Below are 23,718 nucleotides of genomic sequence, written 5' to 3'. Positions count from 1 at the left end.
CAAGGCAGAAGTGGTCTGGCTCAGTATTTGGCATTAGAGACAAGAGCCGGTTCTGTTTGGGGATGGAGAGAGGCAGGGGCAGGGGCGGAGGTTGGGGTTGAGCCAATGGCGGAGGGTCCCGGTTTACGGCTGGGCAGTAGCAAGAGCTCTCCCTGTGATCCCACCCAGTAGCCTCCAGAGAGCCCTTTCTATAGCGCTTCCATCATCTTTCTCATCTCAGAATGTCCCCAACAGTCGGGCTCCCAGAACTGACTTGGCCCGAAAGCTTGGACAGGGGCTTCTCCGCGTTAGCGAGTGCTTAGTGCTGGTCCACGCGGCCTTACGTGCATATTCATTCACACCATGTTTTTCCTTTCCCAATTCTGCACACACAGCCTTCTGCACTCTTGCAACGCTCCGCCAAACGCCTCCCCTCGGGGTGCCTGGAATCCGCGATGACGCAGTCGGCAGGCCTGGCCTTAAAGAGTTCCCGGCCGGGCTCCGCCTAGCCGGCCGCCGGCTCCACCCTAAGCCTAAGTCCCAGGCGGCCACCGGCTCCTCCCAACGCTGCGAACTACAAGTCCCGCCGTCCTTCGCGCGCGCTCTCCCGCCTCTCCCGCACCCCGCGCCGGGACCGCCTGAGAGTCGGCCAAGAGTGCCTCCCATTGGTCTCTCCGCCCTGTCAGTCGCCTGGGAGTATTGAGGGGCGGGTCGGAGGTGGAGATCCGGATCCGGAGCGGCTGAAAGGCGGAAGTGGAGGCCGGAGCCTGGGACACCGCCGGGGGGAGAGGAGCGGAGCCTGTCCGAGCCCCGGCCCCAAGTAACGCCGCCGCCCCGGAGCCGCCGTGAGTGTGCCTGTCCTGGGACCCAGTGTCTCGTTCGTGTTGAAGCCTCTCCGGGGCAGCCCTTCCTCCCGCCTAACCCTGGCTTAGGGGGATACTGACCCCTCCCCCGACCCGTAGCCCCCTCTTAAGGGGCTCCCCAGGCGTCGAGCCAAAGCGGGGGGGAGCTCTTCTTTCCTTCCCTTCCCTGCCCTTCGTGAGCCTTGGGAAACCCCTATGGCTGTCCTCTGGCCTGTCCCGGTCCGGTTGTGGGAGGGAGAGACCCTAAGTTCCTCTCCCTCTGCTCCCAGAATTGGAGGAATCTTTGTCAAGTGTGAAGGAGCTTGTCCCCCTTCTCTTTCAGAGGTAGCCAGGAGTGTTGTCTGTCGCCTCTCTTGTCCCCAGCCCGCCCCCCCCCCCGCCCCGTCCCGTCCCGTCCCGTCCCGTCCCGTCCCGTCCCGTCCCACAAAAACAGTTGTCGCTCCAGCCCTAGAGGAATTTTATCTTGATTTCCTGGGGCTGGGGCGGGGTGGGGTGGGGGGGTCCTGGCTGAGACCGCTCCCACAACTCCTTAACTTCCTCTCTTTCCTCAAGCCAGAGAGCCACCCAGGATCTCAGCAGAGTTTAAAGTCTGGGTCACTCTTTAGGAATGAGCTGTCTTCTCCGTGCCTTGCCCCCTGAGCCCCCAGCCCTGTCCTCTGGTTGTGTTGTGTCGTTCTCTGAGTGTATCTCTGGCTCTTCCTGCCTCTGAACAATTTAGCTGAGGTTTGCTCAATCCTAGCTACAGATCACATAGATCAGGGTGGATCTGCCCATTCATTATCATCTCTCTCCCCTCCTCCTCCCGCCTTGCTGGAGTCTCAGCCCTGTCCTCCCAGAGCCCGTGAGTGGTTCCAGGCTGCCTCAGAGGGACTGCTCCTCTTGGGACTGCTGTCTGTTGGTCCTTAGAGAAGAGGAAAAAGACCAAAAATAAGGAGTCTGGAACTGAAGAGTCCTGGGCTATCTCTTTCCCACCCTAAACACACACGCTCACCTCCCTGATCAACAGGTCACACCACTTTTAGTCCTAGGGTCTCTCTCCATTCCCTTCTGGGCTTGATCAAGTAAGGTGTAGATTGCAGAGGATTAACTTGATATCACAGTCGCACCTCTGGGTCCTCAATGTGCTAATTTTTGTAGCCCAAGGAATTCCCACACATGCCACAAAGTGCTGTTTGCCCCCACCTTTTCTGAGAGACAGCCCGTACTGACATCTGATCCTTGTCCCTTGCTTGGGACTTAGGTGTGTGAAATGGCTGCTGTCTCAGACCAAGCTGGGAGGTTCTCTGTTACGTGGCCAAAGTACAGGCCAGAGACTGCACCTTAATGAGAGCAGCCTGACTCTGAGGCCATGACTGACCCTTGCTATCTACAGTGGAGGAAGGGAGGGAAGACCATGCTATCTTTGGGAATTTCTGTAGCTCTTCAGTGTTCTGGGCCATCTTTACTGCCCTTGGATGCTACTTAAAGTTGTTTCGTCTTGAGATCTTTTTGACCTCTTCTGGACAATCACCAGTGTCTGACTCCTACAAACTTTTGAGCTAGACCTGGGATGCACTCCTTTCATTTTTTATGGAACAACAAAAAAAGTTTCTTGTTAGAGTCAGCAGTCGAATCACAAGCTCTCTCTCTCTGGACTTCTTTGGAGGGTTGTTGGAGACTTCTATGGCCAACCTAGTTTGTCTAATCTGGTCAGTCTGTGCCCCTACTCACCGGCCATTGGTCTCTGACCAAACTTACCTCCTCAGTAGTGGGCTGTAGTTTCTGGAACTCTTTGGGAGTCCCAGGATGAGGCTGGCCAGCCGTCCGAGGGGACCTTCTTTGTCTGGACTTGATCTCCCAGCTGTGATTCTAAAGCAGGCTTTTGAAGGAGAAGCTATCCCTTTCAGAGAGACAGGAAGGCACCAGTGCCCTGAGTGGTTAGGTGGCCACTTCTGGCATCCACAGATTATAGAGTCCAAGCAGAGATCTGACACTGCTTGGCAGAGAGGGAGGGCTGTGTGTGGGACAGAAGCCCCTCCCCTCTGATGCCCTTCCTCTCCTGCTTGCCTCTTACAACCAGTGGGTCTTTTTCTGCCTTTATACTATAGAAGGGTGGTAACAACTAATTTTTGTAAATCAGTCTAAAGTTGCCAAGTTCTTTTCACATGTGTTCCTCACATGTGTTCCTGGGAGATTGTGGGAATTGTATCTCCACTTTAGAGATGCTGCTGAAGGAATTTAAGTAGTTTGTCTTAGATCACACAGTTAGAAAATGGTAGAGCTGGGTCTTGGGATTAGATGTGCCTCATCTTCCCTAATAGCGGGTCCTCCTTTGGTCTGTTTGTGGAAGGAATGGACATGCGGGTGAGCAAGCAGTGGCCCAGGTGCAGATTCTTTAGCCTCCTCATCAGTGGCACTCCTCCTCTGCTTCCGGTATTCTTCCCCAGCCCTACCCCACCCTCCTGTCTTCTTTCTCCTCTGCCTCTGGGGACCATGGCAGTTATGAGTCCCAAGTCAGTACTCTTCAGGGCCTGAGAGTTTGCTCACATCTGCATGCCATTAATTTCTTGGGAACCTGAAAGTCAAGATGGCTAGAAAATGAAAGTAAAAGTGAGTGGACTCAGGGGTCCCTCTGGGCAGGGTGGAGGGCACAGAGAACTGGTGGAGCTGGCCTCTGCTTAGCCCCCGCGATTCTCCTCTGGGGCTGCCTGCTGCTTGCAGTGGGAAGAACGTGGCTGTCTACCAGGTGCTGCTTTCACTAGGATTTACATGGAAACACAGAGTAAGGTCAGAAATTTAAATTCAGCCCCACCAACCAAGTACGTCTTAGAAAGACCCTTCTTCTTCTAACCCTCGCCTGGTAAACAGAGAGGCGGTGTGGTGGGGTGGAAGGCACGAGAGCCTTAGAGTCAACCAGGCCTGAGTTGTCATCTGGACTCCCTCATTTACCAGTTGCGTGGCCTTGGGCTTGTTACTTGACCTCTCTGAGCCTCTCTTTCTTCCAGTGAAATGGAGATACAAAATATCTTGCTGAATTAGAAACAAAGGGTAAAGCTAGTCCATTCCCTGGCACAGGATAGATAATCACAAGGTCCATGGAGTTTTGAAGGTACATCATAATTCATCCCTAGGATTCTGATTCAACATTTCTACCAGTTTTCACTGTGATGCTCAGTGCTATGATGGGTGGTTCCCATACTGTCTTGTTCCATAGATGGTGAACGGAATTGTTGTGGGTTCTATTCCCATTTTACTGAAGAGAACGCTAAGACCATGACTGTGCTCCTCCCACTGGGGTTCTCAGACCCAGTGGATACTCAGAGCCACAGATCTTTGCATCTTCTAGGCACTTCAGTCTTATTCAGTTTTCAACATTTTTATACCAAAACAATCCTGGATCTGTTATAGATTGGAATGCAAAGTTTGCATGTATTTAAGCTAAAACAGGAAACTTGAGGACAATATTTTGATTGCAGCAGGCTGCTTTGGGTTCGATTCCCAGATTCCTGGAAGTTTGCATTTTCTCTCCCCCAACTTGAGTCGGGATACTTTTGTTGGGGCCATTTGAGAAACACCGATTCAGGTAGACTTTGTAAACTAGGATGTCCCCCAACCCAGGTAATAGTGGTTTCAAGAGCCTTGGCAGGGGAGAATTGGAATATTTCTTAAGGAGTTCTCTGCATTAATAGCTTGGTTCTGTAAAGGATTACTTTTCAGAGTAAACATCCCCATCTCTTGTATATAGGAACAATAATCCAAATAAAAGCTAAACTTTTTGAGTTTTGCTTCCGATGTGCCAGGCACTCTCTTTTGATCCTCACAACAGCCCCAGGAGGAAGGTACTGCGTTCAGTCGCCAGGTTATGGTGGGGACTCCGTAGTGGGTGGCAGAGCAGGGGGAGAAAGTCTGTGCTCGGATCCCTCCTCACCCTGTCTCTGGGCTCACTGTGTGCTCTTCCCTTTGCGTGGAAGGCCCTTCTCCACCTCCTGCCTGCGAGCAGCATCTCCCAGCTTTCCTCTCAAAGCGCAGTGGGAACATCACTTCCTCTGTGAAGCCTCCCCTCCCTTGAAGGAGGCTGAGGGCTCTTCTCTTCCCTGTGCTTTCCTCTCGTTGCTCCTTGTCTGCCTTCTTGTCTAGTGTGTGAGCCCTGTGGGGGCACCGATCGTGTCCTGTTTTATCTCTGTGTCCAGTCCCACCGTGACACCCAGCATGGTAGGCTGTGGTTGTCCAAGGAAAGGGCAGACATTCAAACCTCCCCTTGAAGCAAACGCCCGCCCGTTTCCTCTAACACACACAACGCAGATGTGGTGAACCTGAGATTCACGCTCACGTCCCTCCGATCCCAAAGCCCGAGCCATTTCTTCGTCCATCCTCCTCAGAGTTGCTCATAGATTAGAGAGCGGACAGGTAAACAGGATGAACGCTACAGTACAGACGATATAGGGGGTGGAGACAGGTCACAAACTAAATTTCCAGAGGGTAGAGCTCTGTGTCAGGCACAGTTTCATCAGGAAAGGCAGCATGGCTTTGGCCATCCATGGTCTGCTGACCACCTTCCAGCATACATGTACCTGGTCAGTGTGCCCCCGCAGCCGTGTGTGGTGAGGCAGCACCGACCCCAGGTCAGGGCTGGGCAAGGGTCTACGGAAGTGAACTCAGCTGTGGTCCCTGGGTGCTCCTTTGCATATCTGCACAAGGCTCATTCTTGAATAAGGGTGGGCCTAAGAAAGGGGTGCCAGCAGAAAAATTGCAAAGGTAGTAGAGTTTTCTCCCAAACCTCCACACCTGGTTTCCACTGTGATTAACATCTTACATTACATTGTACATTTGTTGCAATTAATGAGCCAGTTATGATACATTATTATTAACTAAAGTCCATACTTTATTCACATTTCCTTAGTTTTTTGTTTTTTTTTTAAAACAATGATCAGACATTGATTCTTTTTTTTTAATTAATTAATTAATTTATTTTTGGCTGTGTTGGGTCTTCGTTTCTGTGCAAGGGCTTTCTCTAGTTGTGGCAAGCAGGGGCCGCTCTTCATCGCGGTGCGCGGGCCTCTCACTATCGTGGCCCCTCTCGTTGCGGAGCACAGGCTCCAGATGCGCAGGCTCAGTAGTTGTGGCTCACGGGCCTAGTTGCTCCGCGGCATGTGGGATCTTCCCAGACCAGGGCTCGAACCCGTGTCCCCTGCACTAGCAGGCAGATTCCCAACCACTGCGCCACCAGGGAAGCCCCACACATTTCCTTAGTTTTTATCTAGCGTCCTTTGTCCGTTCCAGGATCCCATCCAGGACACCACGTTACCTTCAGTTAGTCTTACCTTTAGTCATGTCTCCTTAGGCTCCTCTTGGCTGTGACAGTTTCTTAGGCTCTCCTTGATGTTGATGACCTGGAGAGTTTTGAGGAATATTGGTCAGATATTTCATAGCGTGTTTCTCAATTGGGATTTGTCTAATGTTTTTCTCATGGTTACACTGGGGCTATGGGTTTGTGGGAGGAAGACCTCAGAGGTAAAGTGCCATTCTCACCACATCATATCAAGGGTGTGTACAATCAGCGTGACTTACCACTGTCAGCGTCAGCTTTGGTCACCCGGCGGAGGCGATTTTTTTTTTTTTTTTTTTTGACTGCGCTGGGTCTTCATTGCGGTGTGTGGGCTTCTCAATGCGGTGGCTTCTCTTGTTACGGAGCACGGGCTCTAGGCGCGTGAGCTTCAGTAGTTGTGGCACGCGTGCTTAGTTGCCCCGCGGTATGTGGGATCTTCCCCGACCAGGGCTCGAACCCGTGTCCCCGGCATTGGCAGATGGATTCTTAACCACTGCGCCACCAGGGAAGTCCTGAGGCGATGTTTGTCAGGCTTCTCCGCTGTCTCCCCTCCCCCTTTTTGTGCTGTCCTCCCTGGAAGGCAGTCCCTCTGTGCAGCCCACGCTTGAGGGGTGGGGAGTTACGCTCCTGTCCTCCAGGGCAGGGTATCTACATGAATTACTTGGAGTTCTTGTACACGAAAGATTTGTCTATCCTCCCCCATTTATTTATTCAATTATTTATGTCACTATGAACTCGTGGGCATTTATTTTACACTTTGGTTTATAATCCAGTACTACTTCATTTTATTGTTCAAATTGTTCCAGCTTCAGTCATTGGGAGCTCTTTCATCTCCCTTTGACCTACCCTCATCATCTTGGGGTTTTTCCGTTTTCATTTTTGTTAGCACTTCCTTACTTTTTGGCGCTACAAGATGCTCCAGGCTTACCTTGTGTATTTCCTGCCCTGGTCCTAGAATCAGCTGGCTCTCCAAGGCCACTCCCTTTTTAGTAAACGCTTCCTCTCAGTTACGTTGATATGGAGTTTTGTGGTTGGAGTTACGTTATTTCTCCTCTTGATGGTTAGTTGTAGTCACCGAAGCCTCCAGAGGTAGGTGAGGTGGAGCTGCGCCTGGGAAATCCACCCCTGGAGACTCCTGGGAGCGGACCCCAATGGCAGGCGGTTGCTTCTGCATACTTCTCCTACCCCTGCCTAATGCTTTTTGACTGATCCAAAAATGGTCGGATTTGGTATTTACTCTGGAGTTTACTATCCAGTTGGGAAGGTGAGGTACATAATCGTTCAGTATTTCAGGTGCTAAGTTCTCCAGCTAAACCTTCCAGGTCTGGTAGGCGAGTCCATGTGGTCTGGGCCAGCGTTCTTTTGCTGCCATTCAAAAACGGACCTCCCCTTTGGGAGGGTTCATGCAGGGTTTGTGGCTCCAGGCAGGCTCAGGGCAGGCTGTCACTTTGAGCTGTGATCCTGAATCATTGAATAGCTTAAATCCTTCCGTTGTACTGTCATCCTTATGAAGATGTGTAACTTGAGCCCTGCTGGAAACACTAACTTGGGATCTTAACAGGAGTTGGTTTACAAGCCTCTTGCCTTCTATTCATAGCTCCGTGTGTGTCCCCTTCAGGTGGCTCTGTCAGAAGCATCCCCGGCATGGGGGAGGGCGTGGGTGGCCTCTCTAACCCTGGCTGCTCTCCTAGTCATCAAATTGCTCTCCGAGCTGCTCTGAAGGCTGTGGTGATTAATGACACCAATTTCCAAACCTCTAGCATTTGCAGCCTTGTTTTTTAAAAGGAACTCTGGTGTCTTTGTCAGCTGTCCTAGTCCTGTCCCCTCCCCCTCTCCACCACTGAACTCCTTCTTCCCTTTCCTGAAAGAGGCTTTGAAATGGAAGGAACGGCATTTGGGCTTTAAGATGTTTTGTGTTGTAGGGCTTTTTTTTTTTTTTTTTTTTTTTTAAAAGAGTTCTTGATTTGCCTGGTTAGGGGCTTTAACTCATTGTTGATTTTTTTGGTTGGTGGTGGTCATCCCCACCCTCCATTCTTGTGGCTTTGGAAGCCAGTCTCCAGAGAATACAAGGTTATGGTTGTTGACAGGACATAGGACGTCAGCTGTGAGCTGCTCCTTTTTCTAGGGCACTGGTGAAAGTTGTTGTCTTAGTCTGTTTGGGCTGCTATACAAAATTACAACAGACTGGGTGGCTTATAAACAAGGAAATTTATTTCTCACAGTTCTGGAGGCTGGAAGTCCAAGATCAGGGGGCCCGCCCTCTTCCGGGTTGCAGATTGCCGACTTCTTGCTGTGTCCTCACATGATGAAAGGGGCAAGGGCACTCTGAGATTCTCTTTTAAAAGGGCACTAATTCCAATCATGAGGGCTCTGCCCTCATGGCCTCACCTCCCAAAGGCCCCACCTCCAAATACCATCACAGTGGGGATTAGGATTTCCACATAGGCATTTGGGAGAGGGACAAAAATATTCAGACTAGAGCTGTTGTCCTATTCAGCATTCTTTCCAAATGAGGGGCACTGAGGAATGGGATTCAGGGAAACTGGAAGCAAAAGCAATACGTGAATAAATAGTGTTTGAACGTGTATTCGAGGAATCCACTTCATAGGGACTTCCCCGCCGCGAACATTTATTTATCGAGATCTTGCTCTGAACGAGGCCCTTTGCTGAGAGTCTTCAGTGCATCCTTTACCCAGCAGCCCTGGGAGATGGGTGGTGCTAATCTCTCTATTTTACACGGGAGGAGATGGGTTTAGTGACACAACACAGAGTCACCCTAGGAGGTGGTGGCTCCAGGACTTGAACTGAAGTTTGACTCCAGCACTCGTGCTCTTCACCCCTGTGTAGAAGGAACCTAAGAGGTCCTGTCTGGGGTGGCGAGGTGTCTCCTCCACTGGGCTATGGCTCTGTTAGGGGATCCAAACCGTCTGGCGGATGGATGTGTATTGAAGGCTTCAGCTGCCCCGTTCACTTGCCAGACCTAACCGGGCTGTACCTACATCGCAGGCTCGGTTCACCACATTTGTGAACACCCACTGTGTGTCAGGTTTGATGTTATGTGCTGTTAAAGGGAAACCCATAGTCTGCCTTTGAGAATTTTGTAGCATGATCGTTTCATCTGCAACATGCCCTTAGTTTCTCTCACTTTCTCATTCCCAACCCTCAAGCCCCCAAGTTCTTCAACCTCTTGCCACCCACAACAGTCATGAAAATTTGGGGCTATGAAGTAGAAGTGTGATTCATTCATCGAAACCTGTTGAGACCCATTCATTGCCTGATTTCTTCACTTCACCCTTCTACATTTTGTTCAACAAAAATTTAAGAAAGAAAAAAAAAAAAATTTGAGAAAGAAAACATCAGCCTAAAATATTGTTCTTTGGCACCCGGGCTCCTGAGAGCAGCCATCATCCCTCAGGTCCCACAGCAGGAACTTTGACCTTGTTTCTTGTTAGTTGGGCAGCCTCTGACCATAGCGTGTGTGGTGTCTGAGCAGGAGGAATTTGGTTTTGCTAGATCTGATACCTGATTCTCTTTTTCCCCTGCTTGCCTCTGACGCATGACCTCTGCCCTCTGCTCTGTGTTTAGGAGCTGAGGGCAAAACAAAGAGGGCGGTAACTTAAACTGACTTTTTTTTTTTTTTTGTAAAGACAGGAAGGGTTTGTGAGAGGTGTCAGTTGTTGATGTGAGCAGCTCGATAAACAGGTGTTGCTGATGATGCTGACTTTCAAGCAGAGGTTCTTGGAGTCTTTCTGGGCCTGGGGCAGCAGCAGAAGCAGCAGCTGTCCAGGCTGGTACTCCTGGCCCCTGCAGAGACCTTCCCAAGACAGAGGGATCGACGGGCCCTGTATTGTTGAGATCCTGGTTAGCACCGTCTGAGGAAATAGTAACTGCATGAGCATAAACAGCCCAAACAGAGTAATCGTGAGGCTTGTGGGTCAGCTGGTCTCCTACAGCCGTCCTGACTGGCTTCCACATGACCTGTGCTGCGTCCTGGGGCCATGGCAGGTATAGGTTGTGGCCAGGGAAGAAGCTGAGCCTTGTCCAGCTCTCTCTGTGTTCTCCCTGGCATCAGCAGGTGACGAGCTGGGGCGGTGGGGGGGAGGTGAGCCACCACACAGCCTTGGTCCCATTCCCCCCGCACCCCGTACCCCGTACCCTGTAGCTGGATGCGTGTGTGGGTTTGTGCCACCGAAAGTGCCAAACTTCAAATTGGGCTTTTGCTTGAGGCTTCTTAGAGAGCTGCCCTGCATGGGGCCGGAGAGTCTGCCACAGCCTTGCTGGCTGAGGTGTGCTGAGCCGGAGGCCAGGCCCTCTTAGGGAGATAGGCTCTTAGGAGTAGCACTCGTAGGGCCGAGAGCCCCCCGGTGCCTCTTCGAATCAGTAGGCAGCACGAGCCTTGCCTGGTGCAGCTGTAGGCAGACCGCTGTCTGGCTGGCTTTCCCCATGACCCCGCCACCCAAGCGCCAGGCTCCTCTGTGGCCAGCGGGGCCGGTGAATGAGAACCCTAGAGCTGCCCCTGAATCCCGGGGCCCTTCCACAGATGGTACGGGCGGCCACACCGGCCAGGCTGTGTCAGCAGATCCCTGTAGATAAGCCCCTGCCCCCCAGCAGCCTTCCTCCCCGTGGGCACAGGAAGAGAGGGACTGGAGGTTTTCATCCTGGGCCTGAAAGTTAGCGCTGACTCTGCTTCTCTGCCTCTCCAGGGAGCCCGTCTGTGGTTGAGAGCTGAGAAAGCAGCTTGGAAATCGGAGAAGGATTTCTTGGTGCTCTTGCTGGGGCAGGGCCCCCGGAGGCTGGGGGTCTGTCCTCAAGAGTGGCTTCCACCCAACTCGGCCTGGCATCTATGCTGAGCGACACAGCCGGTCTTCCCGACAAGGGAGAGGGCTGCAGGAGCAGCTGTGCTCTGTCTTGGCTGCTCCTGGCACAGCTCCAGGTTCAGCCTGGACACCGGGCAAGGACCACTCGGTCATGTGTATCCAGGGTTTAAGCCTCTTGGTGCCCCTGCACACTGGCCCCTTTTGCAGGTGTTGGTGGAGTTCGTGGACTCCATGCTCACAGGCGTCACTGTGGTGCAGGAGTCTAGGCACTCAGCCCCAGTAGAGTCTTACTGTTGAAAGGGGAGTGAAGTGAAACTTCTCCCAGTTAAGGGAGTTGGGCGGGCTGGGGCAGATTTAAGGGCCTGCCCCAGCGGTAGGGGGCCCCTCTCACTCTCAGTCCCCCTCTGGGATGATTTCCCTCCCTTCCCCCTGGAAAGGGAGTTGTCTTGCTGTGGCTCTGTAAAGGCAGCATACCCTTCCCCTCCTGCTGCCGTCTCCCCTAAGCCCCCTACTTACTGGTGGGAAGAGGCTACAGCCCTGGCCCGACACATCCCGTCAGCGTTCTCCCCAAGTCTCAACCTGCACTGTTAAGCTTCTGGCTTCCAGGGCCCAGCTTCTTCTGTGACACGCTCCAGGTGAGACACAGGCTCTCTGTGTGGCAATTCCATAGTCCTGGTCACACGGGAAGACACCCCTCTCTTTGATTCCACCCCTAAACCCCTTTTCCCTCTGCAGATACACTCTGGACTGGTTGGGGAGTGCAGAGCATCACATCATCATAAGCTCTTTCTCCCTGCTGAAAAGACTTAAGCGTCGGCTTCTCTTTTTACTATCATGAAGCTTTAAATAACTTTAAAATTCTTTAGCTCACAGTTAAGTACAAACAATAAATATATTCTTAATATGTATGCAGCAGGCACATTTGTTTATGCTGAATCCTGCTATCTTGCGCCTTATTTGTTTGGGTGTCTTTGTTCTCTCTTGGTCCTCTTCTAATTCAGACATCATCTTTTTCATAGTCTTTTTTTTTTTTTTAATGATTGCGTTGGTTCTTCGTTGGTGCACATGGGCTTTCTCTAGTTGCGGTGAGCGGGGGCTACTCTTGCGGTGCACGGGCTTCTCATTGCGGTGGCTTCTCTTGTTGCGGAGCACAGGCTCTAGGCGCGCGGGCTTCAGTGGTTGCGGCACACGGGGTCAGTAGTTGTGGTTCGCGGGCTCTAGAGCGCAGGCTTCAGTAGTTGTGGTGCACGGGCTTAGTTGCTCCACGGCATGTGGGATCTTCCCGGACCAGGGCTCGAACCCGTGTCCCCTGCATTGGCAGGTGGATTCTTAACCACTGTGCCACCCAGGGAAGCCCCTTTTTCACAGTCTTTACTCTGAATTTTTTTATACTGAGACAGAAAATATTTTATGTACAGGGGAGCTAGATTGGTATTATATATCTAAGCTTTAATTTTTCATTGCTGTATGCAAAATTCTATACCAGCAGCATTTTTAACCTTTTTATTGACATGTAACTTACATACAGTGAAGCTTACAAATCTTTTTTTTTTTTTAATAAATGTATTTATTTATTTTTGGCTGCGTTGGGTCTTTGTTGCTGCGTGCAGGCTTTCTCTAGTTGTGGTGAGCGGGGGCTACTCTTCCTTGTGGTACGCGGGCTACTCACTGCAGTGGCTTCTCTTGTTGTGTAGCACGGGCTCTAGGCACGCGCAGGCTTCAGTAGTTGTGGCTCGCAGGCTCTAGAGTGCAGCCTCAGTAGTTGTGGCTCACGGGCTTAGTTGCCCCGTGGCATGTGGGATCTTCCCGGACCAGGGCTCGAACCCGTGTCCCCTGCATTGGCAGGTGGATTCTTAACCACTGTGCCACCAGGGAAGTCCCGAAGCTTACAAATCTTAAGTGCATTTTTACATTTGTAGACATCCATGTATCTACTTCCCAAGTCAAGATATAGAACTTTTCCATCCAGCAGCGTGTTTTTTAAATTTGATACAAACTCCTTTTCCCATAGTTAAAAGCCATATTTTATTAAAGCATAGACGGAAGGTGGTGGCCTCATTATTCTTAGTGGATGTGATGACGTTATTAATATTCTTGGGTTTTCTATCTCTGATGGTGGAGCCTTGCTGGAGTTATGAGTCCTGGGCTCGGGCTCTGCCACCACCTGGCTGTGACCCTGGGCAGGTCACCTCACCTCACCTCACCTCCATCTCCTTCTCTGTAATTATGAAGAGGAGTTTTGCGCTTTGACAACCAGTGAGTCAAAGCTACTTAGTTAGGCTCTTAGTAGTATAAGAACCATGCCGTTCGTTAGAACCTCATCTTCAGGGGGGTACTGTACCATGCACGCTATGTGTTGTTTCATTTAACAACTCTGTGTGATTGGTATTAAGTACATACCATTTTATAGATAAGGGACTGAAGCTGACAGCGGTCACTCATCTGCCTTGGCCAAGGTCACTCAACTAATAAACGGTGGAGCCAGGCTTTAACCAAACCCAGTTCAGCCTCCCAAGTCCTGACTGCTAGTTGTGCTAGGAAGGAACGTGGGGACCTCATGGGGCTCTTGGCTTGTGTTGCTTCAGATTCTTCTTTCCTCTGTCTCTGCAACCAGCTCGAAGCCTGCGTAGTCCTGCTGTGAGTCTGCCCTGTGGTCCTGGGTGCCAGTAGTGGTGGTTTTCCCCTTTGAGGACGAGCTGTGTTCTTGAGTCTATGGGTAAATCATCTCCCCTGCCGTTCTGAGCGTTTTAATGTCTTCCACCTTAGCTTTTGAACCTAATTACCTCTCCTGTGTCCCCTGATTTGTTCATTTATTCTCTTTAAGCTAACAGGTTGCTTCTGATGTCCTCTTGCCGAACTCTCAGGGTGTTAAACATTCAGGAATGCTTTTATCCAGAGTAAAGTGTAGCTGAGGAGCCACTGGCCAGAACCGCCTCCAGGGGCCCTGGGCAGGCTTGCTGGGCTCTCAGCACCACGCCCTCCCCCTCCTCTCCCTGTCCTGGTCCCAGGCGGCCCCAGGCTAACCTTGAGTGAGCAAGTCTAGAGCAGACCAGCCTCTGGCCAAAACGAAATCTGGTTGGTTTTGTTAATCTGCTTACTATCCAAGCTGTGCCGGGACTCTTCAGCTAGAGGAAGTCTCCGAAGCAAACAGGAAGCACGAGAGACACCCACCAGCTGGAATTGCTCACTCTTTACCAGAAGGACAAAGAGTATGAAGTGGGTGACTTCATGGATTAGAGAAGAGAAAGGTGAACATTTCGAGTGGAGGCTGGGGGGAGGGGCGACATTCCAGCAGCATGTCGCATCTTGGAGAAGGCTTCAGGTGTTGAATAAAGCCAAGAACCCGTCTCCGTCCCCAGCCTCATCCACCTGGATTGTCCACGGTACCCATCTGGGGGTGCCTTTCTGTTTCTCACATTCCTCCCTCCTTCCTGTGTCAACTGCAGCTCTTGGGCTTAAATCAGCCTCCTAGAATCACTTGGGGATTATTTTATTTTATTATTTTATTTTTTTTGGCCGCGCTGCACGGCTTGTGGGATCTTAGTTCCCTGACCAGGGATTGAACCCGGGCCCTCAGCAGTGAAAGCTTCCAGTCCTAACCACTGGACCACCAGGGAATTCCTGGGGAACTTGTTTCAAAAACATTGATTTCTGGGCTGCACCTCTAGAGATTCTAGATTCAGTTGGTCAGGCTTATTCTCTAAACGCCCCGGGTGATTCTGATGAAAAAAGTTTGAAACCCACTGACCTACAGTGTCCAGAGCAAGGAAGAGCAGCGTCCTGCTCTTCTTTCCTCTTTCTCTCCCCCCTTGGCCCCAGGATGGGCTGGGTGTGTGCCCATTATGCCTGTTCACGGGCCAGAGTGTTTAGGAGCTCTGATCCCTTCTGCCCTTTCGTGTGCCCCGTGGGGAAAGGTGTAGGATGCCCCCGTCCTCGAATTCTCTCCCGTTTCCCGTGAAGACGTGAGGTTGGGAGTGGTGCTTGTTCTCGTGGCCTCTGAAGAAACCAGGTTTCTGATTTGGAGCGTGGCGGAGGGGGTCATGGCAAGGAGGGGCCCTCGAGGTGCTGCTCTACCCATTTCAGCAGCTTCATGAAAATATCCGGGAGGAAATTCATCCCACTCATGTGTTTTTCCTGGTGCTGGAGAAACTGGTTTTTAAAAATATATATATATTTTTTGCCTATTCTGTATCTTATAAGGAACTTTGACCACAGCTTTAGCTCTTAAAGGGAATTGGATTTTGGTCTGAAAGAAGGCTTTTACTGGGGACTTCCCTGGCGGTCCAGTGGTTAAGGCTCCGTGCTCCCAATGCAGGGGTCACGGGTTCGATCCCTGGTCGGGGAACAAAGATCCCTGCAAGCCACGTGGTATGGCCAAGAACAAAAAATTATTAAAAAAAAAAACGAAGACTTTTACTGTGCCATTTTGGGTTATTATAATTCCATCATTTGACTGCACCTGTGGGTAATTCTAGCTGCTGGTTCAGGAGGAAAGATTCCAACAGTGGGCTTGCCTCCCCCAGACAGCAGGCAAGCTCAGTGAATTCACCTTTACCACCTGCTAGGGGCTCCGTCTCTGATTTCCCAGTCTTGGGAGGGGAGGACATAGGGCTTCCTGGGGCTCTGAGTGTGGCCTTTGCCTGTCTGAGGCACCTCCATGTCTCCATGTGCCCTTCATGGCAGAATCAACTTCCTCTGTGCTTTATTGTCTGGGAAGGTTCAAGACCTCTGCTCACGTGATCACTAAGTGGGTCCAGGAAAACCACGAGGCAACAGGCCATAAAAAAAATGCTGTGTGTGCCTGCTCAGGTATCTGTGGAAGGCAGGACCAGCATCCAGGCAGAACATGTCACCAGGCAGTTTGCGCCAGGCGGAGCACCTAACAGCGCTTAAGAAATGCAGACACAGGCCCTTCTCCAAACCTTCATCGGATCTCCGGGGGCTGGCTGCACAGGTGATTTTGTTGTGCAGACAGGGTTGAGAACCGCTGCATGAAAGTTATTTGTCTCTTCTGGCTTGTTTAAAAAATCAGATTCTGTCTGGGCAGGTATGGAAACCCACTGGTTTGATAGGGACGAGACTTAGATGTTACCTCTGTTTTTCTTGACTTGTAGATGCTGGTTACCTCCTACCCCAGTGGCCCTCAGCCCCAGCTGCTTTGGTTTTCTTGGAATCAGAGTCTTCACCTCTGTTCCCCTCACCCCACTCATTCATACCTCCTTCTCCAGTGTCCCAGCCACACTCTGTTGCCCGGCCAAGATTATGTGTCACGTGGATTCGTGGTAATAACCAACCTGTAATTCCATCGTGGTTTCCCATCATTGCTGTGGCCTGGCCTGGCCCTGGGCAACTCCTCCCACTGGTGGCAGGAATACACAGGGACTACAAGATCACTGTGACTGTCAGCCAGAGCCAGCCCTTGCTGGGCCAGCAAAGCTGCTGCCACAAAAAGAGTCTCATTCACCCAGCAGCCCGAAACCAAACACAGAGGGTGGGCGTTGCCTCCACCGTTCTTCCTACAGCCGGGAGGATGGCTGGCGTCCAGGCTCTGTCACCATGTGCTGGGTGGCCTTGAGCAGGGCATTTAACACCTGAGCGCAGGCTGTTTATCTGAAAAATGGGAGATGGTTTTAAAGCTTAAAGGAGGTAATGGTTGTGCAGTTGTTCAGTAAATGTTAGCTGTCTCTGAAAATCATTTCATTTGGTGAGCGCTCTTTGAATTCCCTGTTTGTCCAGAACATAGAGAGGAAGGCAGCAAAGAAGCCAAAAGCACAGACCTCACCTCAAGGGCCATGGTGTAGAATCTTGCCAACATCATTGACCAGGGTGAAAAGAGAAAGCATCTTAAACTATAAAATATTTCAAAACTGGCATTTCTTGTCACTAATTGAGATTCCACCCTCCCCCCATGCTTGCTTCCTTGTACTCTTGGGGAATAGGTGGCCCCCGCTTCAAACCTCTTTTCCTTTAGTGACGTCCAGAAAGGAAACTGTTGTTCCTGGTTAGTGAATCACTCTTCCTGAAGCTCACTTTTTAAATGAGTTGCTGGGAGAACTCGGACGTGGAGAAACGATTTGAGGTTGCACAAAGCAAGCCCTCTGTGCCTGCTTCTCGCATGAGCACAGACCATTGCTTCCCACAAACGTTCCCCTCTTCATTCACACCCCGTCCTTTGACTGTCCGGGAACGCGCTCCCCGCGCTCAGGGGCAGGTCAGGGCTGTCTTGCTCCGAAGACCCTTCCTGCATAGACTCTATTCTGCGCAGGGCAGTCTCATCCAAACCTTTTCTTCTCAGCTTAGGTTCAAATGCCGCACAACGTGTTTAGGACACAGTACCTACTCACAGTGCTCGTTTGTCAAACATTCTGTGTACGTTCTGATACCTTTTAGTATAAGTCTTCTAGAGGCTTCTGGAGATAGCCTCCTCATCCTTAGCAGTTCCAAAACTTAAAAAAAAAAAGTTGGCGCCTCCGAAGGTACCACTGACTGAGTGACTAAGATGTCAGTGCAGGAACACCAGCTGCCGGGTGTGCAGGTCTTGGTCTCGGTACCCGTGTTTGTCTCCGCCCTCCCACACCTCCCCCTCGTCCTCCCTCAGCCCTGCCTCTGCCAGTGGAGAATGGAACTGAGGTCTCTATTTAAAAGGGAAATTTGGCAGCTGTTCTGACTGCCAGCAGAGCTCGCTGGCTGTGGTGTGTGTTTGGTTTTGTGTGTGTTTGGTTTTTTAATGTGTGTGAGACTTCTGGCCCATCAAAAATGAGAGAGCTGGAGGGAAGAGGCTCAGGATGAGGGAGTGAAATAAGGCTTTGATTCCAGCCTCACACTGAGACCGGAGATGGCAGGACAAAACGGCTCTTTTGATAACGACTTGCACCTGGCCAGGCCCTGGTCCCTGAGTGCCCACGAGGTTGGCCGAGCACCTTGTCTGAGGAGCTTCCCAGCGGGACTCCCCGTTCCCTGGTTGGCCTCACCACCCACTCTGGCTTTGCACAGAGGCAGGCTGTGATCTGAGCTACCAGACTGCAGGTCCACTGTTTGTTGAGCTAGATCCTAGCGTCTCCTGAGCCATTTTTTGGTACCCTGTGTTGCCTGTTAACTGTCACCAGGCTGGCATATGCCCATTCCTCTCCTGTGGGTGTTTATTTGTATGTGAATGTACATATCTGGGGATGGGAAGTCAGTGTGTTTGCTCAGAACTGTGAGCCTAGAGTTGGGAGACCACTTTTCCCTTTACTGTCGGACGGCCGTAGGGCCAGGAGATGTGTGGTACAGCCTAGTTAGGGCTCGTGTCCTAACTTGCGGAGAAGCCGGGCAGGGGGTTAGGGAGAGGGGAGGCAGTCAGCCAGGTCATCAGGGCAGGGCAGTGACCTGTGGTTTAGGAAGGGCTCACTGGGTGGCAGTCTTTGGCCTAACCCTGCACTTCGGATTTCTCCCTTGCAGTTGGAGGCCCCTCCCCACTAAGTGCCTCTTTGTACAGCGCTGGCCCCCGCCCCCACGCTCACCGGCACCACTGCAGCGGGACGGGCCATGGCGGGTCGGGGAGGTGCAGCACGACCCAACGGACCAGCTGCTGGGAACAAGATCTGTCAGTTTAAGCTGGTCCTGCTGGGGGAGTCCGCAGTGGGCAAATCCAGCCTCGTCCTCCGCTTTGTCAAGGGTCAATTCCACGAGTACCAGGAGAGCACAATTGGAGGTGAGTGGGCCCGAGGGAGAGGGGGTGGCCTCAGGGAAGTCGAAGAGATGCCTTGGCGTTGAGGAGAAGGGAAGCTGACTGCCCAGAGGCTAAGCATGCCTGGGACAGCAGCACCTCACCTCATCTGGGCCCTGGAATCAAACCCAGCAGCTGGTCTCCATGTCAGAGTCCCAACAAGCATCTAGTGGGGAATTAGCTGAGAGTCGAAAACTGCCTTCCTCTCCTGGTTCTACCTCTTGATTTCTTTGTGTGGCCCCGGGTATACCCTTCCACTGGCCTGGGGAGGGAGAGGCTGCGTCTGCCTCTCTGAGGGTTCTTCTTACCCCTGCCAGGCAGTGCATCTACCCCGGCCTCCCCCACGTTCCAGAACGGGGAAATGGCCTCGTGAGTGGGCTGGTGTTTCTGAAGCTGCCCTTTACCCCTTCTTGATCTCAGAGCCCGTCATTGATTTCCCAGTGGTCAGCATTTAGCACGTGAGGGTCTGGACTCAGCCTCCTGCCTCAGTGCCAGTACACACCCCGAGGGGCTGGGGCCGACCTTGGGCTTGAGTCATCCTTTTTCTACCCTCTTGGTTGGTAGGAGGTTTCCAGGCAGCTGGAAACAAAATAGACCGTGTCAGCAGTCTTCTGCTGCCTCCTCAGCACTCGAGTCAGGAGCTGGAGAGGGGAAGTGAGGCGGTGCCCCAGGCCCCTCGGGGGGGGGAGGAGGGGGGAGGGCTGACACGGAGAGCGGGCTTCCTGCACAGAGCCGTCGGGATCCTCTGCTGGGACTCCCACCTGCCAGTCCCAGCTGCGGGACTCCTTTGAAGCACGTGCACAAGTGCCGTGTGTTCCCCTGCCTCCTCAGGCCAGAGATGGGGTCACTGCGTTCCCTGAAGGTCCAGCCAATCAGGAATAAAGTCGAGGGCAAAGCCGAGGGTGGCGGCTAGCCAGCGTGCCTGGAGGTGGCAGGGGCGGTGGGAAGCCGGCCACCCAGCCCCCGCCTGGCAGTAGCACGGCGTGTACTTCAGTCTTCCCCAGCGTGGCTGAGCGTGTGTGAGTGTCCTCAGGACACCGAAGGCCAGCGGTGCCCCTGGGCTGGAGCAGACGGAGGGACTAGGCCTGTTCTCTGAGCGGAGGGAGGAGGAGGAGGAGCAGCGTGGGCCCACCCTTTTGTGCTTGGAGCCAGGTTTCTCCTAGACTTTCCCTTTCCTGCCCCTTGCCGCTGTCCTTCAGAGAGGGCTCCTGAAATGGCTGAAGTACAAGCAGGCTTCCCTTCTCCTCCCACTCTTGCCTGGCTGGGTCTGTAAAGCCAGTGCAACCCCCAGCCCCCTCGACTCACAGAAGCGCCCGCTCCGCCTGCCTTGCTCGGCTCCTCTGGCCGCCGGGTTGGGGGTCTTCGGGTTTCTAAGTGCCAGAGCCTGGATGGCACAGTGCAGATACGTGAGGGTGTCTCCTCGGCCCCTCTGCACCTGGCAACACTGCCCTCCCTCTTCCAGCGGCCTTCCTCACGCAGACCGTCTGCTTGGACGACACAACAGTCAAGTTTGAGATCTGGGACACAGCTGGACAGGAGCGGTATCACAGCCTGGCCCCCATGTACTATCGGGGGGCCCAGGCTGCCATCGTGGTCTACGACATCACCAACACAGTAAAGATTTTCCCTTGCTTCTCGACCCTTTGTTCCTGAATGGGGGGTGGGCACATTTCCTCTGGTGTTTGGGGGTGTCTCGCCAGAATCTTCAGGGTGGTGACATCTTAGACACCTCGGCTCTGCCAGCGCCAGCTTCTCCAGTGAACAGCCCTGGGCAGAATGCCTGCTCCGTCCTGTTGACGCTCTGGCCCTGTCTCCCCAGGATACGTTTGCACGGGCCAAGAACTGGGTGAAGGAGTTGCAGAGGCAGGCCAGCCCCAACATCGTCATCGCGCTCGCGGGCAACAAGGCCGACCTGGCCAGCAAGAGGGCCGTGGAGTTCCAGGTGGGGGACGGACCAGGCTCGGGGGGAGGACGAGCCAGCTCCACTCGGCTTCCCCAGGCCGCTCGGGCTTCGTGAAGGGCTGCGCTGGGCGGCAGCAGGGGAGCTTCTGTTTGCTGTCCCCTCACGGCTCGAGCCTGGGCCTAAAGGGGATGCCGTCCACCACTCCGCCTTCTCTGTCAGTGGTGGTGGGGTGTGTGTGCATGTGGATAGCAGAAGCTTCAGCTAATTTTTTCTATGAGCTGGCTTTTTAACGAAACGGTGAAAAAGACAGACTTTTTCGGGTAATATGTGCACATAGGAGATTTTAAACTGCACGAGAAGGTATACAGGATGTAATTTGGGTCTCTGACCCTAGAAACTCAATCTCCCTTCCCCCAAGTTCCTCGCAGTTTCTTGTCTTTCTGGAAACATGCACAAGCGTATGAATCCCTTTCTTTACATACTATATGCTTAACTTTTTTACCCCTCCCCACCCGATGGACTTCTAGGTTGCGTGTAATTGCAAAAGACTGGAAATAGTGCCATAGTCGACATCCACATACTTTTGTCCAAATGTGCAAGTGTATTTGTAAGATAGCTTTCTAGAAATATTTCCTAGCCTAGTGATTTTGAAGAGCAAGAAGGCAGAATGGGCCTATGGAGACCTGAGTCAAACTTCTGCCGACGTGTGTGAGCTGAGAGGTGCTGTATGTGAAGTGGGGAACTCAGAGCAGGGGCGCCTTAGGCCTGAAAACCCCTGTGTTGTCTCTGTTGTGTGGAAGACACTGTGATCAGGGAAGATTTTTATCCTGGGCCTCAGCCCCTGCCAACTGTCAGTGTTTCCCTCCCACCCACTTTCTCACCTCCATCCAAATCAGGAAGCACAAGCCTATGCAGAGGACAACAGTTTGCTGTTTATGGAGACATCAGCAAAGACTGCGATGAACGTGAATGAAATTTTCATGGCAATAGGTAAGTTGCCTCGGCTCCCCTCCCGCAACCAGGGTGTGTTGCTTGCCTGCTGTTCTATAGTAGGTCTGTGGGGTCCCTTCACCGACAGATCTTTTACCATTTTTGATACTTTGATAAAATTGTTTTCTTTTTCATCTGACTCTCAGATATAGATAGCTCACTCCAGAAGTTTCTAAAGCCTGGGCCAAAGTCTCACCACTTCACTTCCTGACCCTGCAGCGTACCACCCACCTAAAGCTGTACATCACCAGCCCCCTACCCACTTCTTAGGATTTTTGGGGGGGCTCATTTGGCTCTAGAGTCATCCTGTGTGGGTTTGAATCCTCACTCTACCACTTACTAACTCTGTGGTCCTGGGCAAGTTATTTAACCCCTCTTTGCCTCAGTTTCCTGAAAGACCCAAAATGTACTTGGCACATAGAACACACATCCATCAGGATGTTGGTTATCACTGATTGGGTGGTACCCAAGTGGACTTGGGAGAGTACTAGGGTTCCCCCCCCCACAAACACCTATCTTCCCCCTCGTCTCCCAAACAGCTAAGAAGCTTCCCAAGAACGAGCCCCAGAATACAGCTTGTGCTCCGGGCCGGAACCGAGGAGTGGACCTCCAGGAGAACAACCCTGCCAGCCGGAGCCAGTGCTGCAGCAACTGAGCCCCCCTTACCTGCCCACTGCCCCCACCTCCTCCGCCTCGACGACCCGACTGGAATCCACTCTAACCAATCGCACTTACCGACTCGGGCCACCACTGGGGGGGCAGGGGGAGGGGCCCACCATGGTTTCTCCATATCATTTTGATCATAGGCCGGAGTGAGTTATTCCACCTGCACCTTTCTGTACAAATACTAATTCAATTTTAAGTCTTAAGTCACTTTTTTAATATATATGATCTGCTCTTCCCACTCTGCCCTTTCTACTGCTCTCCCACTCTTCCTTTGCCGGTAGTAGCCACGTGCCCCTGTTCCCCCCACCCTGGTGTATGGGGAGGCGGGGGTTGGAGCAGTTACCCTTCTTTCCCTCTTGCTGATTAGCGGGCTCAGCAAGAGCATCCATATCCTTACTGTGTTTGGAGTGCGCTTCGTTCTGGGTGATGGGGCAGGCCCTAGGGGCCAGGGAAGGGGGAGGCAGCTCTTCCCTCAGCTGGCTGTCATCAGGCTGCAGCATCCCCTCCCCACCCCCTGACTCACAGCTGGGAGAGAACCCACAGCATTACCACAGCATTATTGTGACAGCCACGAACCCATTGCCCACAGCCCCCTTCCCCCTCGTCCTTGGTCACCCTGACCTCTGGCTCTGAGCCCTGTTCTGACCAAATCACAATGATGAGTATTTGGGGGTGGGGGGGTAAGGGGGGTAGTGGGAGGGGATGGAACCAACTTTTTCTGTATTTTGTATTGTATGTTTTCTTCAACATGTAACCAATCAGTATCTTGTCAATATAGTCAGCCGATCGATCGACCTCCCGCTTGTCTTCCTTGTCTTTCTCTGGCAGAGTTTATCAGACCGTAGCCTCTCTAGCTTACTTGAAGTTAATTTAAAATGAACCTCTAAATCTTGTTAAACAAAAAGTTTAAAGTGAGGGGATGTTGGTGGTCATGGTAACCAAGAGAAAGAGGCCAGCTGTTACCAGCTCTAACTGGGTGGAGTGGGCTAAGAGTGAGCTGGGGCTGAATCTCACCAAGGTTGAAGTTGAGGGTGTTGGCGTTTGCCTCTCCCCCAGCCCCTCCAGATTATATTGGGGTATGTGCAGTCTGTATTTGAAAATAGTTGGTCTCCGAACACCAGAAACAACCTCTTTGGGGTTTTTTGATTAGTCTGTACTAGGCTCGTGAGAGACGGGGTCCTCTCACCCTCTTCTCTGAAGAGGAAGGAACACCGACGACCTCTGGAACCTTGGACTGGTCATAAGGCCAAGACGGCGGCCCCACACTGGGGCCAAGCCGTCTGCTCCCTAGTCTCTGGGGGGCCCTCTGCTGGTTCTGGAGTCAAGTGATGCTGGGGCCCTTTTGGCCCTCTGCTGCTCCCTGCTGGGGCTGCTGGTCCAAGCAGTGAGCTGAGCTGAGTAAAACAACACTGCCCACTCTCCCCCCAGCTTCCCGGGGGCCAGATTTATCGTGGACCACCACCTTGAGGTGCCTTTCCTGCCCCTCT

At 52.3% G+C, this 23,718-nt stretch overlaps 1 protein-coding gene across 1 annotated transcript; it reads left to right on the top strand.

Annotated features, from left to right (window-relative positions):
- The first annotated feature begins 709 nt into the window (after positions 1-709).
- RAB5C (RAB5C, member RAS oncogene family) lies at positions 710-23,025 on the top strand. Its single transcript, XM_068530856.1, has 6 exons — positions 710-824; positions 18,405-18,657; positions 20,135-20,286; positions 20,492-20,614; positions 21,472-21,565; positions 22,105-23,025. Exons 2-6 carry the CDS (start codon positions 18,492-18,494, stop codon positions 22,218-22,220), a joined length of 651 nt encoding a protein of 216 aa, XP_068386957.1. The 5' UTR covers positions 710-824; positions 18,405-18,491; the 3' UTR covers positions 22,221-23,025.
- The last annotated feature ends 693 nt before the right edge of the window (positions 23,026-23,718 follow it).

This window comes from Eschrichtius robustus, chromosome 20, assembly GCF_028021215.1.
Source record: "Eschrichtius robustus isolate mEscRob2 chromosome 20, mEscRob2.pri, whole genome shotgun sequence".
In the NCBI taxonomy this organism is placed as follows: domain Eukaryota; kingdom Metazoa; phylum Chordata; class Mammalia; order Artiodactyla; family Eschrichtiidae; genus Eschrichtius; species Eschrichtius robustus.
Note: the sequence above shows the minus strand (reverse complement) of the source record. Positions and strands in the feature narration are given on the sequence as shown.